The sequence below is a fragment of the Artemia franciscana genome, chromosome 21 (genome assembly GCF_032884065.1).
Source record: "Artemia franciscana chromosome 21, ASM3288406v1, whole genome shotgun sequence".
Lineage (NCBI taxonomy): Eukaryota > Metazoa > Arthropoda > Branchiopoda > Anostraca > Artemiidae > Artemia > Artemia franciscana.
The window spans coordinates 25,771,945-25,790,700 of NC_088883.1; the positions used below are offsets into that span (position 1 = coordinate 25,771,945).

The 18,756-nt window shown below is 35.2% G+C and overlaps 1 protein-coding gene across 5 annotated transcripts in view; it reads right to left on the reverse strand.

Annotated features, from left to right (window-relative positions):
- Positions 1 to 18,756, reverse strand: part of LOC136040562 (fibrillin-2-like) — a 91,373-nt gene that overhangs the window by 61,957 nt on the left and 10,660 nt on the right. The window contains exon 1 of one of the 5 annotated variants that reach the window (XM_065724780.1): positions 8,738 to 8,815. The exons of 3 other annotated variants lie outside the window; for them this stretch is intronic. In XM_065724780.1, coding sequence (XP_065580852.1) covers positions 8,738 to 8,767 — 30 coding nt within the window. In that variant the 5' untranslated portion in view covers positions 8,768 to 8,815. Of the gene's footprint in view, positions 1 to 8,725; positions 8,816 to 18,756 lie in introns of those variants that run through there. One more of the 5 variants, XM_065724779.1, reaches the window with a different exon arrangement.

The following is an 18,756-nucleotide window of genomic DNA, read 5'->3' on the forward strand; positions in this document are numbered from 1 at the left end:
AGTGGTTCAAACAGTTCGTGGTAACGAACTGTAGTAAGGTGCGACCCGGGTCAATAGTAAACGAAACTCTAAAAAACGGAATTTTGATGCTGAAATAAACATAAAAAGAATCAGATTTTATGCTGATTTTAAATATATAAGTCTCATCAAATTTAGTCTTTGTCATCAAAAGTTACGAGCCTGAAAAGATTTACATTATTTTAGAAAATAGGGAAAAACACCCCCTAAAAGTCACAGAATCTTAACGAAAATCACACCATCGCATTCGGCCTATCATGAAACCCTATAGCAAAATTTTCAAGCTCCTATCTACAAAAATGTGGAATTTCGTATTTTTTGCCAGAAGACAAATCACGGGTGCGTGTTTATTTGTTTGTTTTCTTTTCTTTCTTTTCTCCAGGGGTCATCGTATCGACCAAGTGGTCCTAGAATGTCGCAAGAGGGCTCATTCTAACATAAATGAAAAGTTCTAGTGCCCTTTTTAAGTGACCGACAAAATTGGAGGGCACCTAGGCCCCCTCCCACGCTCATTTTTTCTCCAAAGTCGACAGATCAAAATTTTGAGATAGCCATTTTCTTCCGCATAGTCAAAAACTTTAATAAATATGTCTTTGGGAATGACTTACTCCCCCACAGTCCCTGGGGGAGGGGCTGCAAGTTACAAACTTCGACCAGTGTTTACATATAATAATGGTTATTGGGAAGTGTACATTCGTTTTCAGGGGATTTTTTTTTGGTTTTGGGGGTGGGGTTGAGGGGAGGGGGATATGTGGGAGGATCTTTCCTTGGAGAAATATGTCATGGGGGAACATAAATTCAATGAAAAGGGCGTAGGATTTTCTAAAATTACTATAAAAAAAACAATGAAAAAATAAACATGGAAAAGTTTTTTTCAATTGAAAGAAAAGAGTAGCATTGAAACTTAAAACGAACAGAGATTATTACGCATATGAGGGGCTCTAAAAATACTTTAGCACAAAGAGCGAGGTACTTAGGAGGAGATAAATACCTCTCTCTTTATGCTTTAATATTTTTAGTAATTTCAACTATTTATTATACGGCCTTTCAGATTCAGGGGTCATTCTTAAAGAACTAGGACAGAACTTACGATTTAGTGTAAAGAACGAGGTATTAACGAGGGTACAAACCCTCTCATATACATAATAAAAATTAAAGAATATAAAAGTTTGTTACGTAAGTTAATTCTAAAGTTACGTATATTTTTTGCTAATAAAAAAATTCATTAAAAATTTAAAATTAAAAGTTGCCTTTTTATGTAACCGAAAAATTGCATGGCAACTAGGCCTCCTTCCCCATCCCTTATTTCTCAAAATCGTCTGATCAAAAGTAAGAGAAAGCCATTTAGCCAAAAAAGGAATTAATATGCAAATTTCATTTTAATAATTTACGTGTGGAGAGTCAAAATCAAACATGCATTATTTCAAAAACGTTCAGAAATTACATAAAAAAACTAGTTTTTTAACTGAAATTAAGGAGCGACATTAAAACTTAAAACGAACAGAAATTACTCCGTATATGAAATGGATTGTCCCCTCCGCAATCCCACGCTCTTTGCGCTAAAGTTTGTCTCTTTGCCACAATTCTGCTTTTTAAAACAATTAAAAGCTTTAGCATAAACAGCGAGGGATTGCGGAGGGGAGAATCCATTTCATATACGGAGTAATTTCTATTCGTTTTAAGTTTTAATGTCGCTTCTTAATTTCAGTTAAAAAAAACTAGTTTTTTTTTATGTAATCGCTATAAAAAACCATCCGAATTATCTTTCACTTCATAATTAGCACTGCTGGAATATAGCACGTGATCGTCACAGTATTTGTTAAATCAGTATTTGGTCACAGTATTTGGTGAACCAACAACTTTTGGTTCACACAGGAGTAATAATTGGTTGCAGCGACACATTTTTGCCAACTTAAACAGTTTTACATCTTATTCCAATCAACTAACTAGGTGATTTGTCAGGAAAGTTTTTTCTACATAAAAGCAACAGCCATTAAAGTTAGAGTTTGTACATATGTTTTAAACAATGTATATGATAGAAACAATCCTTTGTGAACATAACGACAATTAAAATTATTCATTAATCCAATTCAATTCGCGAGTGTTGCCTACATAACCAATTTATTTTCTGTGTGAACTTAAAAACAATCACGGGGAGGAGGATAGAGATTGAGTGTTGCGAGATTTAAAAAAGATTTAAACCAAAACTTTCAAAGTCTTACAAATACAAGTTACTATATTTTTCTAGCTTCGTCACAGTTTGTCACAGTATTACTAGTAGAAATGGTACGAATACGGTTTGTCTTTTCGCAGCAGGGTAAAAGATTCCAGTAAAATACTTTTGATGAGTTGTGCGCAAGAACACTTTTCACCCGCCGAATGACAGTTAAAGTCCCCGATTATTAGACAACAAGACTTCTTCCAAGGAGATTGCTTGACACACTTAGCGAGAAATCTAACCGCAGTATGAAACCTTCTTTAGGAAGACTGATTTCCATAATTTGTAGGCAAATGAACGTTAATCGCGACGAGATTACTCATTTGAAAATTAATAAAGCAATCCGCACTCTTAATAACTGTAACCGGGCATTTGCAGATAATCACTATACCTCCAGAAGGGCGACCGCGCATTTTTCTTCGGGTAGCTGGGGAACTGAATAATAACCAATTCAACATATTCAGAAGACTAAGCCTGTTCTGGGATGAAAAATGTTCTTGTAGACACAAAACATCCCATTTCCAGTCTGAACTTTGGACTATTTGAACTTTGGGTTATTTTGAACAGAACAAATATCTTAAAATTTGAAAAAAACCTATTAGGCTTAGGTCACTTTCTATGCCAGTGAACTCGAGCAAATTCAGTCCCTTATTTTGTATATAAGTCCGATTGACATTGTCCTTCACGCGTCAACCCAATTTAACCCGATCTTTCATCTCTTAGTTCTATAAAAATTTACCTTATCTCTGCCTTAAGAATGATGTATGGACGAATAAATGATAGACTAACCAATGAACAAATGACACGACATCACTTTTATACAGTCCTAAAAAGGACTTATGCCATATTTTGCCACTCACTCACCCGGTTTTTTCTACAATTAAACTCTGGCTTGATACATGCAACTACTTACATTGTACAATTAAGTAGTTGTACCTCTGATTACCGATCCAATGAGCCCACTGCGAAGTTTATTTGATCACGCATTTATATTTACCTGATATGCCCTGAGGCCATAGCTTAAAATCCTCGCCCTTAGGGCTGTGGGGGAGGTTGTCATCCTCAAAGCCATAATTTCCGAACCTTCCATAATGACTATTTCAAAATTTTTATCAGATAGGTTTTGGGTAATAGTGGGCGTAGGAGGGGGATATTTTGCCCTCAGGTGACTTTCGAATAATAAAAAGACCACTGGTCCTTTCAATTTCCAATCGAATGAGCTGTTTCCGAAGTTTCTAAGATAACAAATAGCCATACTAAAATTTCTATTACATGGATTTCGTGAAAATACAAAACGGCTAATACAAAAAGACATAATTTCTAGATCTTTAAAACACGTTGAACAAAACGGCTAATCTCCAATTTTTCGGGAGTTTGAGGCGTAGTCAATTTTGAGGGCTGTGGGCAAGTTGTTATCCTCAAAGACATATTTTCTGGAACTTTAAAGTACGTTTAATAAAATGATTATCTCTAAATTTTTACTGAATATGTTTTGGGAAATGGTGGGCATGGGAGGGGTGTTAGTTACCCTCCTATCACTTTTTACTATTAAAAAGAACCCTAGCCTTTTCAATATCCAAGCGAATGAGACCCTTTTGAAGTTACTAAAACAAATCCGTCGGAAGGTAGTGCCCTGGTCTAAACAAAAAAAAAACCTCCAAAAAATAAATAATACATTGTGCCCACTTAGGCAGCTCTTTACTTAGACAGCACTCTGTTGCTGCCTAAGTAAAGAAGGATGTTTTGATTCTGGATCCCAAAAACTGTAAATAAGAGGTTTTAATGACTCTCGAGAGTCAGAAGTAATTGGAGAGCAGCTAGACTTCCTACACCCTTTTCCTCCAAATTATTAGTCATCAAGTAGTAGTTGCAATTAAGTAGTTGTAGTACTGTGTAAGTGTAATCAACTACTACTGCAAGTAGTTGAAATGGTAAAATGTTTCAGGTAAAATGTAATCAGAAGTTTTAGCGCTCTTATTGAGATTCAGAGTAATCGGAGGGCTGATACCTCCCCTCTGCACACACCTCATATTTTCCCGAAATGCACCTTATAGAAAGTTTGAGATGGCTATCTTTTGTCTTAGAAACTTCGAAAAGAGCTCTTTTGATTGAAAATTGAGATGGCTAGTGACATTTTTGATAGTCAAAAGTGATCGAGGGAACTAAGCGCTCTCCAGGACCCACCATTTCCCCACATATATCCAATCAAAATTTTGAGATAGCCATTTTGTTGAACGTAATTGAAATGTTTGGACAATATGTCTTTGAGGGTGACAACCCCCCACAGCCCTCATGGCAAGGGTTAAAAGTTATATCCTGGGGGCAAATAAGGTAAAACCTGGAATGGGCTCATTCCATTGGAAATCAGATGTTCTTGTACCCTTTCTAAGATACCCCCCATACCTCGTATTTTCCCAACAGACATCGGATAGAAATTTTGAGATAGCCATTCGATTTCGTTAAAACTTTGAAAAGAGCTTGTTCGACTGGAAATTGAAAGGGCTAGGACTCTTTTTAATAGTAGAAAGAGATTTGAGGGCAACCCATCCCCCTTTTAACCTTACGATTCCCTCAAATACATCAAATCAAAATTTTAAGATAGCCATTTTTTCAACGTAGTTGAAAGATCTGCAAATCCTGTTTTTGATGATGACAGCCCCCCTATAGCCCACAGGGCAAGGGTTGTAAGTTATGCCCTGTGGGCGTATAAGGATATATAGAAAGGGCGATTGTATAAAATTCAGGAGGGGGGCTCATTATTAATAATAAGAAGCTCTAATTAACTTTTTAAGATTCAAAGTGATCAGAGGATGGACCCCCCCCCACAAACCACGTACATCCCCAAAATATATCTGATAGAAATTTTGAGATGGCCATTTTTTGTCGAAAAAACTTCAAAAAAAGCTCATCCGATTCAAAAATCAAAAGAGCCACTGCCCTTTTAATAGTCAAAAATGATTTAAGGGCAACTAACTACCCTCTAATGCCCACCATTTCCCAAAAACCATCCAATCCCAATTTTTGTACAACCATTTTGTTCAATGAAAGGTCCGTAATTAAAAGGTCCGTAAATTGGGTCTTTGAGGATGACAGCCTCCCCCCCCGAGCGTTCAGGGAAAGGGTTACGCTCAGGGGATAAAAAGTGTGTATAGAAAAGGTGATCGTATAAGCTTCATATGGGGATTTGTAATAAGAATTTATAATTCCATGGTCATTTTTGACAAAGAAAATCCAAAAATAGCTCATTTTGTAATGATCATTAAGTAATAATCTGCTGTTAGGCTATAGTCAACTTCAGTGGTGAGGGGTTTGCAACTATGCTAGCTGGTGTACCCATTTATTTGTTTCCGGTGAACTTAATGCCTATCACAGGAGAGGGACTTATAAGAAAGAATCAGTTCACTTTGAGCAAGAAACGGCTTTTAGCTCATAATCATCTTTGGCAATGAGGGGTTTGCCACTTTTGCTAGTTGGTGTACCTGTTTTTTCCGGTGTATTTGATGGTTAAACCAATTTGGTTCCAGTGGTAAGACATGTAGGGGACTTGTAAGTAATAATTGGCTGTAGGGCTACAATCATCCTCAACGACGAGGGGTTTGTAACCTTTGCTAGTTGGTGTACCCATTTATTTGTTTCCGCTAAACTTCATGTCTATCACGGGAGAGGGACTTGTAAGTAAGAATCTGTTCACTTTGGGCTAGAAATTTGTTCAAATTGGTGCACATTGTGTTCGATTTCTTTAAATCTAACAGAATTAAGTGTTTACGCAACGGGTACAAACGATAACGTAAAACAATGAGGTAGTTTCGCAATAATTAGTGTCACCTATGGTATTTTAATCCTGAAAAGTTACGGATAGCTTTATAATACCAACTAAATTATATAAGACATTGTGCCAAGTTCTCATCCGTCACGATGTCTACGATTGAAAAGGACAAAGTTCAACTGGCTGCAAAGTCAATTTAGTCCCTTCTTTCGATATTATTTTGTAGTTGTTGTTTTTTCCACGCTGAGGAATTGCCTTTGGTCATGTGATAACTGACCGTGTTCTTGTTTGAACATACCGTTTTAAAAACTTCGATAGGCTGACAACTTCATCATTTAACCGATAGTGAAGAAACAAGCACAAACAAGAATTTAAAACAATGAGATTGTTTCCTAATAATTAATAGAATGTCATCTATGGTATTTTGATCCTGAAAAGTTAGAGATAGCTTTATAATACCAACTAGATTATAAAAGATATTGTTTCAAGTTTTCATCCATCACGATGTCTACGATTGAAAAGCATAAAGTTCAAATGGCTGCAAAGTCAATTAAGTCCCTTCTTTCGGTACTATTTTGTTGTTTTTTCAACGCTGAGGAATAGCCTTTGATCAAGTGATTACTGATCGATAGCGAAGAAACAAAACTAAAGTGTTGCTCTCGCAACACTTTAGTTGGCGAAGCCGGACAAAGGTTGCCGCAACACTTCACGTTGCCTGGGCAACGTAGGTCTAGTTTGACTTCTGGACTTTTTTGAACAAAATGATGGCTCAAAATTTTGATAAGTTGCATCTGGAGAAAGAATTTTATAGACATAGGGGGAGAGGGGGGGGAGTGGTTAACCTCCGATTACTTTTTGACTCTTAAAAAGGGAACTAAAACTGTTAATTTTCAATCAAATAAGGCTCCTCCAAAGTTTATACAACAACCCCTTCCATAAAGCCTTTTATACTGACAATATACAGCTAGCATTGCTCACAGCCCTTACACAGGGACTGGAGGTGATCAACCTTGAAGGCATAGTTAATTTAAATTGGGATGATTCTGTAACAAATGGCTAGCTCACATTAGTGATTGGATTCAATTGGTGGAGAAGCTTGCAAGGAAGGGCAAATGGTAGCCCTCTCATCACTTTTGATTCTTAAAATGGGAGCTATAACTTTCAACTCCCTGTCTAATGAGACCCCTTCAAAGTTTACACAACCACCGCTTCCATAAGAAGCTTATAAGTTAACAACAGGCAACTAGCATAACTTATACCACTTGCTCTTGGGCAAGGGGGTAGATAACCCCGGAGAAATAGTTCATTTTGCCTTTGGACTGTCTTTAACAAAATGGCTATCTCAAAATTGTTATCGGACGCATTTGGGGAAAGTATATAAGGGAGAATTTCTAGTTCCAACGACTTTTGACTCTTGAAAGAGAGCTAGAACTTTTGATTTCCAATTAAATGAACCTCCTCAAAGCCTATACGACCACCCCTTCCATAAGAACCATATATATTTCAAGGCATAATTTACACCCCTTGCTCTTGGACCCTGGTTTGTTGTGTCAAAATTTGAGGCATTGTCATATGATCTTTGAGATATGTTGAACAAAATAGTCATTTCAGAATTTCGAATCGGAAGCATTTTGGGAAAAAAAAGAGTTATAGGGGAGTTTTTTGCCTTACGATCACTTTTTACTCTTAATACAGTAACTAGGAATTTCAATTTCCAAACAAATGAGCCTTCTCCAAAGTTTATCCGACCACCACTTCCATCAAAACCTTATATGCTTCCAGATATAACTTGAAATCCTTAAACTGTGCCCAGAAGGAATGTATTAACCCCATAGGAATTGTTAAATAACCTTAAGACCATTTAAACAAACAGGGATATTTCAAAACTTTGGTCAGATGCATTTGGAAGAAGGCTTGTAAGGAGGAGGGTCTGGTTCACACACCTTTCGACTCTAAAAGGGAACTAAAACCTTCAATTTCCATTCAAGTGATGCTGTTCTAAAGTTTATACGACCGCCTATTCCATGAGAACCCTATATGATCCCGGGGCATAACTTATAACACTTTCTCTCGGGCTCTGTGGATTGTGTCGACCCCGGAGTTTCGTCATCTGAACTTTGAACTATTTTAGCCGAATGGCTATTTTAGAATTTGATCGTAAGTAATCTTTTAAATAAAAGATTGAAAGAAATGACCTTTAATATTGGCAACGCTAAAGCTTCACCTCTGAAAATGGGTGTTGGGCACGGTTAATATGGCATAGGTTAATTCACCATATTAGTTGAGGAAGGGATGTTCAATTCCTTTGTTTGTTTTTTTCGCTGATTCCAAATAAGCAAAATTTTTTACTTAAAGTTCATACAGTCTAGAAATATTGAGACTTCAGCATATTTTTGCAACGTCACAAACATTTTCATCCTTCAAGCTACTGTTTAGCAGGTGAATTCCGACTTCAGCTGGAGGTAGAATATTTTCAAAGATATATGAAATGAAATCTGGAGCATTTTATAATTTTTCAAGGAGACAGCAGCAGACGATCATGGAGAATTTGCCTAAATTAAGGAATAAAAGAGACGATACTATTGATGCAATATCAAGGTACCAGAACACGAATTTTGACTCTAAAATTTAAAGGAAGAATCAACTAGAAGAGAGAGGAAAAAAAAAAAAAAACAAAAACACACACCCTTCCTAATTCTTGTAAACAGTCTATAATGACATACAATTTTACTCACGCCAACTATAACTAATATTAGAAAGATCATTTTGATGCAACCTCTCAAATGCGACTAAAAAATCCCTTAGAATGCCGCTGTAACTTTTACAATTTAGTGTAAATGCTTCGCACATCAAAGAGAGAGCAGCAAACTATCATGGAGAATTTGCTTAAATTAAGAAATAAAAGAGACGATACTATTGATGCAATATTCAGGTACCAGAACACGAATATTGACTCTAAAATTTAAAGGAAGAATCAACTAGAAAAGAGAGAAAAAAAACCCAACAAAAACACACACCCTTCCTAATTCTTGTAAACAATCTATAATGACATACAATTTCACTCACGCCAACTATAACTAATATTAGAAAGATCATTTTGATGCAACCTCTCAAATGCGACTAAAAAATCCCTTAGAATGCCGCTGTAACTTTTACAATTTTGTGTAAATGCTTCGCATTTCAAGGAGAGAGCAGCAAACTATCATGGAGAATTTGCTTAAATTAAGAAATAAAAGAGACGATACTATTGATGCAATATTCAGGTACCAGAACACGAATATTGACTCTAAAATTTAAAGGAAGAATCAACTAGAAGAGAGAGAGAAAAAAAAACAAAAATACACACCCTTCCTAATTCTTGTAAACAGTCTATAATGATATACAATTTTACTCACGCCAACTATAACTAATATTAGAAAGATCATTTTGATGCAACCTCTCAAATGCGACTAAAAAATCCCTGAGAATGCCGCTGTAACTTTTACAATTTTGTGTAAATGCTTCGCATTTTTTTTTTTAGTTTTGTGTTTCTTTTTACACAGCATGTTTGTTTAGAAAAAGACGAGTCATGGGAATCAGTATTTTCCATTTAAGTCGTAAATGCATCCAGCATCCTTTGGAAAAAAAAAAGTATCATTCAGAGTCAAAGTGTTTTCAGTCTCCTTTGAATAAGGTATCATTCAGAAAAACTAAGAAAAGAAAAGAAAGCGTTAGAGAAAAAAAAAAAAACTTCTTACACAAGTAAGATGTTATGGGAAAAATTTCCCATAACAAATACTATATGTGAAGGACCGGGAAATTGTATAGCTTACAGCCCTATTTCAAGGGACTATGAGGGGTCATGTAATACACAAAGGTATAGTTACTAGATCCTTAAAGTATTTTAGATAAATTTTGATACCTCAAAATTGTTCCAATGACTTTGGGGTTACACGAGACGTTGGAGGGAGGGTAGCTGCCCTTTTATCTTTTTGGTAATTTAAAAAGGGCATTACAACTTTTGATTTCCGTTCAAATGAGCCCTCTATCGATCTTCAAAGACAATTGGCCTCATTCGATCACTAAGATGAAAAAAAAAATTAAAACGAATAAATTCACATCTGCAATCTTTCTCCTGGCGAAAAATATATCCCTCTATATTTTCACAGATAGGAGGTTAACAGAGTAGGGTTCTATAATATGCTGAATTTTCATTGAGATTCCTGGTTTTTTTAGGGTCGAGAAAATTTTCTCATCCTCCTGCTTCTTGAAGGGTAAAACTAGGTTTAATGAGTTTTGTATATTTCAATGAGCATAAAACGCTTATTTTTTTTTAATGGATCTTCGGTAATTAAGTTCCCGTTATTTAGGACCATTGGTTTCATTCAATAACCAACGTGAAAGAAAAGCAAATAAACTCGCATCCGTGATATTTCTTCTGGTAGAAGGAACAAAGCTTCATACTTTTGCGGATATGAGCTCAAAATCTCAAAAAAGGAATATTATGATATGCTGAATCTGATGTTCTGATTTTCATTAACATTCCTTGATTTTTTTTATGGTGGTTCCCTATCAAACAGTTCGTGGTAACGAACTGTAGTAAGGAGCGACCCGGCTCAATAGAAACCAAAACTCTAAAAAATTGAATTTTGATATCAATAGCTACATCAAAAGAATCGCATTTTAATGCTGATTTTAAATATATAAGTTTCATCAAGTTTAGTCTTACCCATCAAGAGTTACGAGCCTGAGAAAATTTGCCTTATTTAAGAAAATAGGGGGAAACACCCCCTAAAAGTCGTGGAATCTTAACGAAAATGACACCATCAGATTCAGCGTATCAGAGAACCCTACTGTAGAAGTTTCAAGCTCCTATCTACATAAATGTGGAATTTTGTATTTTTTGCCAGAAGACAAATCACGGGTGCGTGTTTATTTGTTTGTTTTTTTGTTTTTTTTTCTTTTTCCCAGGGGTCATCGTATCGACCAATTGGTCCTAGAATGTTGGAAGAGGGCTCATTCTAATGGAAATGAAAAGTTCTAGTGCCCTTTTTAAGTGACCAAAAAAATTGGAGGGCATCTAGGCCCCCTCCCACGCTCATTTTTTTTCCAAAGTCAACAAATCAAAATTTTGAGATAGCCATTTTGTTCAACATAGTCGAAAACTATAATAACCATGTCTTTGGGGATGACTTACTCCCCCAAAATCCCTGGGGGAGGGGCTGAAAGTTACAAACTTTGACCAGTGTTTACATATAGTAATGGTTATTGGGAAGTGTACAGACGTTTTCAGGGGGATTTTATTTTGTTTGGGGGTGGGGCTGATGGGAGGGGGCTATGTTGGAGGATCTCTCCTTGGAGGAATCTGTCATGGGGGGAGAAAAATTCAATGAAAAGGGCGCAGGATTTTCTAGCATTACTATAAGAAAACAATGAAAAATAAACATGGAGCGAGGTATTTAGGAGGAGATAAATAATTCGCTCTTTATGCTAAAGTATTTTTAGTAATTTCAACTATTTATTCTACGGCCTTTCTGATTCAGGGGTCATTCTTAAAGAATTGCGACAAAACTTACGATTTAGTGTAAAGAGCAAGGTATTAACGAGGGTACAAACCCCTTCGTATACATAATAAAAATATAAGATTATGAAAGTTTGTTACGTAAGTTAATTCTTAAGTTACGTATAATTTTTACTAACAAAAATATTTGTAAAATAAAAACATGCATTACTTCAAAAACGTTCAGAAATTAAATAAAAAAAAACAAGTTTTTTTAACTACAAGTAAGGAGCGACTGTAAAACTTAAAACGAACAGAAATTACTCCGTATATGAAATGGGTAGTCCCCTCCACAATCCTTCGCTCTTTACGCTAAAGCTTTTAATTGTTTTAAAAAGTAGAATTGTGGCAAAGAGTCAAACTTTAGCGTAAAGAGCGAAGGATTGCGGAGGGGACTACCCTTTCATATACGGAGTAATTTCTGTTCGTTTTAAGTTTTACTGTCGCTCCTTACTAGTAGTTAAAAAAACATGCTTTTTTTTTATTTAATCCTTCAAAGATCCAGCAATTTTTTTTCAGGCTCTTTGCTTTTGACGAGTAAGACTAAATTTATTGAATTTCGTGTATTTGCAGTCAGCATAGAAAGCTGATTACTTATGCATGTCTTCTGTTATCAAGATTCCCTTTTTTAGAAAACGATCTAATTCAAAAGTGCAAAATTTAAGAAACTTGGCATAAACATTTTCTAGGTGCTAAATTGTTGTAAATGTCTAAACTGCACTTAATCCTCCATCATTAAGCATGTTGGAACTTGACTGAGCAGGAGTCACGCAAGGATGCAAATGTGCGTGTCTGAAGGACTAAAGTAGACTCTTGGTCTCTTCAGCTTTGTCTGCACTGCTAACTTTATATTAGAAAGGAAGGCAGGTTTTCTTTTCCAATCGGCATGAAACTTATGGAGTAAGTCTCTTGGGCCAACAGGATATGAGAATGATGACTTAGGAAATGATTATAGGTGTGGTAATTTTGTTGGACCCTTTGATGAAAGTGCTGGAATCCATACGGAGCTTATGGGATGAAAATCATGGGCTAAGGAGCCAGGAGAAACAAATTTTTAAAGACATAAACTCGAGCTTTTCACGCCTTCTGTGTGAAAATAATTGTGTCCGCTTAAGTTATGGTGACGACAAGCCAACAATGAAAGATCTATTGCGATTTGCGGTCGAGTTGGTAACACAATTCAAAGTTTCAAAAATGAGGATTCACCAAATTGAGGAATTTTGTGCATCGTTAATGCCCGGAGTGTGTCAGAACTTTAATATTTATGGGGAAGTCTTCTTATCTATATGTACCTACCTAATTGCAAATAAAAATAACTGTCCTTTTTTATTTGATAGCAACACCAACTATGTATCAAACAAGCTTTTGAATAGGAAACATAAAAATTTCAGCCCCATTATTTTTCTATCGTTTCACAAACCGTTAATATAATTGAAGCATAAATAATTGAGAATTAGCAGAATCGAACCCTTAAAATAATTTAACATACAATCATTAAAAAAATAAAAATACTGGTTTAAAAAAGATCCTACAATATAATAACTAATTATATTTTAGTTTAACTAATTTGAGATTTGCGATTAACAACAGTTAATACATCTAACTAGGATAGAGGAGAACTTAATACATAAGAAAATTGATCGATATCAGAACCTACAAAATGATTTTTTTTTGCATCAGCTTGAAACCTAATAGGGTCAAGCAACCCAATGCACAAGAAATAGTTGAAAAGAGACTGGCTTATGCGTAAATGGGACCAAAAGAGTATCAAAATAAATTTTTGCCATAATGGCTAAAAATCAACATTTCTCATTTAATAGGCCAGAGAGACTTTAATGTAAAATATAAAACCAGTTAAGGGATGGGCAAACAGAAATGGGACTTAAAAAGGTCAGAAAACAATTTTTTACATCGGTTTAATAAAAATTTATAATGGTTCATTTTTTTAAGGGAGACTCAATACACTGGAAAAAATAGAAAAAATAGGTTATCTGAAGGCGGGGCCCTAAACAAGTGCCAGAATATTTTCTTTTCGGAACAGGTCGAAAATTTTTACTCTAGGTATTGTTTCTCAAATTACATGCATACCTGCTCGTTACTTATTTTCCTTCTATTGCAATGTAAACAAGACGAGCTAATTTTAAGTGATCGAAACTTTATTGATGGATGTAACTTTTTCATGTCAGTAACTGGATACCGTCGGTATTGTCTCAGTGGGCCTATATTTAAAAGGGTATCGAGTGCATTGCCCTAATAGCAAGTGCACTGTCATAGCTTTTATTATTCTTTATTCTTCAGTTTTTTAAGGAAGGGTCCATAAGGCAAGATAAACTCAATCAGATTCTATTAGAGGCAGCGCTGCCTAGGTAAAGAGCCATTATTGTTCAATGTATTATAGCCACTTTGAATGGAAGGGGATCAAAATGGCTCTGAAAGAGACTCGTTCAGTTGGAAACTCAAATTTATAGTCACCTTCTTTATCCAAAAGAAGATTTGAGGCAATCAGCCCCCATTCCATGCCTTAAAAAAGATCTAAGTCGAACTGGTTTACCATGACAAGACCAAGAGAGAAATCATGACAGTAAACAAATAAGTTTTTGGCCAACTTGAAGTAAAGATAAGGAAATAATCGCAACAAACACTTTATCTGCACAATGCTAGATGTCTCTAGCGTTAAGATAAAAATAATCTAAAACATAAAAATTAAGAACATGAAAGGAAAAGAAAAACAAGGAAAAAATATCCATCCAACATATTGTACATATATATTCTGGTTTGACGTTTTAATTTTGTTCTTTTTATTTTGATTTTGTCCGTTTTCTTTTCTAAATTTTTGTGTTTTAGCTTATTCCTGTCTTAAGACTGGAGACGCGTAGTTTTATGCATGGTTGCCATCTGTAGCACAAAAGTGCTAAACGTAGAACTATTGCATTTTGTGCAGCCGGGTATCACATGCTAAATTGAGTTCATTTCCAAATTTAGTTTTAACGTGTTTCATTCCTGTAATCGTGTATTCCATTCCAATGTCTAAATCTTCTTTCCTAATATTTTGATTATATTTATATACCCTTTTCATTTCGCTTAAAAGTATCTCTATTAATTGCTATTCTATTAAACAAAATTTCAAATCGAAAATAATTTATATATTAACATATAATTTGCTATCAATGCCTTATCCTTTTTTCATTTTTTCAAGGGATCACATTGATCAAATAATCATAATTATTTGAACATTACATTGACCCTTGATTTTCAAACAGTTCGTGGTAACGAACTGTAATAAGGAGCGACCCGGCTCAATAGTAAACAAAACTCTAAAAAACGGAGTTTTGATGCTAAAAGATACATCAAAAGAATCAAATTTTCACGCTGATTCTAAATATATAGGTTTCAATTAATTGAGTCTTTGTCATCAAAAGTTACGAGCCTGAGAAAATTTGCTTTATTTTGGAAAATAGGGGGAAACATCCCCTAAAAGTCGTAGGATCTTACCGAAAATGACACCATCAGTTTCAGCGTATAAGAGAACCCTACTGTAGAAGTTTCAAGCTCCTATCTACAAAAATGTGGAATTTTGTATTTTTTGCCAGAAGACAAATCACGGGTGTGTGTTTATTTGTTTTTTTTTTTTTTTTTCCCAGGGGTCATCGTATCGACCAAGTTGTCCTAGAGTGTCGCAAGAGGGCTCATTCTTACGGAAATGAAAAGTTCTAGTGCTCTTTTTAAGTGATCAAAAAACTGGAGGGCAACTAGGCCCCCTCCCACACTAATTTGTTTCCAAAAGTCAACGGATTAAAATTTTGAGATAGCCATTTTGTTCCGCTTAGTCGAAAATCATAATAACTATGTCTTTGGGAATGACTTACTCCCCCACAAACCCTGGGGGAGGGGCTGCAAGTTACAAGCTTTGACCAGTGTTTACATATAGTAATGGTTATTGGGAAGTGTACAGACGTTTTCAGGGGGATTTTTTTGGTTTGGGGGTGGGATTGATGGGAGAGGGCTATGTGGGAGGATCTTTCCTTGGAGGAATATGTCATGGGGAAGAAAAATTCAATGAAAAGGGCGCAGGATTTTCTAGCATTACTATAAAAAAACAATGAAAAGAAAAACATAAAAACGTTTTTTCAATTGAAAGTAAGGAATAGCATTTAAATTTAAAACGAACAAAGATTATTACGCATATGAGGGGCTCTAAAGATACTTTAGCATAAAGAGCGAGGTATTTAGGAGGAGATAAATACCTCACTCTTTATGCTAAATTATTTTTAGTAATTTCAACTATTTATTCTACGGCTTTTTTGATTCAGGGGTCATTCTTAAAGAATTGGGACAAAAATTACGATTTAGTGTAAAGAGCGAGGTATTAACGAGGGTAATAACCCCCTCGTATACATAATAAAAATATAAGAATATAAAAGTTTGTTACGTAAGTTAATTCTTAAGTTACACATATTTTTTACTAATAAAAACGTTCGTTAAAAATTAACAGTTCTTGTAACCTTTTTAAGTAACCGAAAAATTGGAGGGCAGCTAGGCCTCCTTCCCCACCCCTTATTTCTCAAAATCGTCTGATCAAAACTAAGAGAAAGCCATTTAGCCAAAAAAAATTAATATACAAATTTCATTTCAATAATTTATGTGCGGAGAGCCAAAATCAAACATGCATTAATTCAAAAACGTTCAGAAATTAAATAAAAAAACTAGTTTTTTTTAACTGAAAGTAAGGAGCGACATTAAAACTTAAAACGAACAGAAATTACTCCGTATATGAAATGGGTAATCCCCTCCGCAATCCCTCGCTCTTTACGCTAAAGTTTGACTCTTTGCCACAATTCTACTTTTTAAAACAATTAAAAGCTTTAGCATTTTAACACGTATTTAAAAAATCAGTGGAGGAAGATGTTTATCGTCACCGGTAGCTAAAAATAACACCCTTGGAGCGAAATTATGGGCACTATTATCTATTCATCTATGAGATTTAATAGAAATGATTTTTTTTTTTTAATTTCGGTTATAGGACATCTACACAGCAATACCTAAAAGCCTAGGTCTAGGCTACTTTTCTGAATATCTTGATAATAAAACAACAAAAAGGGTGTTGCAAAGAAGATACTTAGATCTCAGGCAGTCAGTAATACAACATTTCCTCTATCTTCAAAAAGATTTTCTTCCAGTCAAGCAAGAATATGGTTTTTATTTTTATCCTTCAAAAGATGTTAGATAGTTAGAGCATTAATTGCTGACAGGGTTGTTGAACTAACCAAAAAACACTTGCAACGTCACGATTCTTGTTACCTTTTTGACAAATCACACAAAAATTGGGCCAGGGTTTCAAATCTCCCCCTTCTTGGATACCCCTCTGAGCCCTCCTTATGAAATCTGTTAATTTCTAACCTAACCATAAAATAAATAATATTAGAGCCCCATCTAGATATTTTCCCTATTTTTTGTTCTAAACAACGTTAAAAAAACTATTTTTTTTTATAACTTATCGTCTCCTTTTTCTGGCAATTTTTATAGAAAAGCAATCTATACATATAATCTCTCTATGACTTTGAAGTCTGGTTCCGTTTCCATCTCTGGGGGGATTAGGAAGGAGGGTCCCTTAGTTACTATAATTAGAACATACCAAAACGGGCTTTTGTCCGTCATATTTTTTCTGACCACTGATCCTCCAAGCCTTAAAAGAAAGAGAGATGACGGAGAGGTATTATTCTCAGTTTTCCGTACCATTTTTCCAAAAGGGGCTAGTTTGGACATAGTCTCTGTTATTTTTTTTTTTTTTTTTTTTTTTTTTTAGTAGTAGTATTAATTTATTAACCAAAGGAAATAACACAGACAAAATCAATCGGTAGCACACCAATTGCGTTGCTTGCGAGGGTGTGTTACTAACAAAAAAACAAACAAAAAATAGAAGAAAAAAAAAACAACAATGAGCTAATCTAAAATGAGCAGAAAAGTGAAACAATCTCAATCTATTTCAAAGGTATACCTACCAAGAAACCCACACGCAGCACGGCTTTAGTTTGATTAATGGGCAATTCTTTGATACTTGGAACAAGCTTATTCCATAGCTTAGCCCCTCTATAAATAATTGAAAAAGCAGTCCTACTTGAAACTAGGCGAGGAACCTCAATATCTCCACTTGTTCGAGTTCTGTGATCATGAATATTAGATCTGTCCCGAAAAATTCCTGTAAAACATTTTGGAACGCACCCATAATGGTACTTATACATAAGAACCAGTGTATAAAAATCACGCAATCCGGCTGCAGGCATTATCATACTGTAGGTTTTACATGGCACTTAAATAATAAAATTTCGTCAATAATTATCCCAAGGTACTTAACAGAATTTGACCGCTTAACAATTCCCTTCGGTGTAGCTATTTCCGTAATCCAAGGATAATAATTTGGGGACCGTGAAAAGATAACAAACTTTGACTTATTTATATTTAGGTCAAGCCGGTTTATCTTCAACCAAAGACATGTCATAGTCATTGCTGCATTAATTGTTAAGGTTAGTTGTTGTTCAGTAGAAGCAACACACATCAATGTCGCATCATCAGCAAATAAGGGTGTAGTGATCCTGGTTCCCAAAGGTGCGGGATCCACGATATCCCCTATTCTAGATTTAGCTGCAACAGCATTTGGTAGATCATTGATAAAAATCAAAAAAGAGTAGGACCTAACACAGAACCCTGGGGGATACCAAATTTAACAAGACTCTTACTTGAAGAAAATCCATTAATGTGAACATGATGCTCTCTATTTTGGAGATAATCACAAAGCAAAGCTAAAGTAGCCCCTCTTAGTCCATAAAATTCACATTTTCGAAGTAGTAATTGGTGGTCAACAGTGTCAAATGTCTTAATCAAACCAAGAAACAGACCAGCTACTCTAAGCTTATTATAAAGAGCTCCATTGATTACCGAAGTTATATATGATAATGCCATCTCTGTGGTTCTCCCCTTCCTGAAGCCAAATTGAATTGGATTTAACAGATTATGCAATTCCAAATGATCATAAACTCTAGTGTTAATACACTTTTCTAGCTCACGAGAAATAACAGGCAAGAACGAGATAGGCCGATAATTTCCAAGATCATTCTTATTACCGCCTTTAAAAACAGGGGTTTTCTTAGCAATTTTCAAGCAATCAGGAAACGTTCCCCGTTTCAAGCACAAATTGATGAGGGAAGTAAGAATATCAGC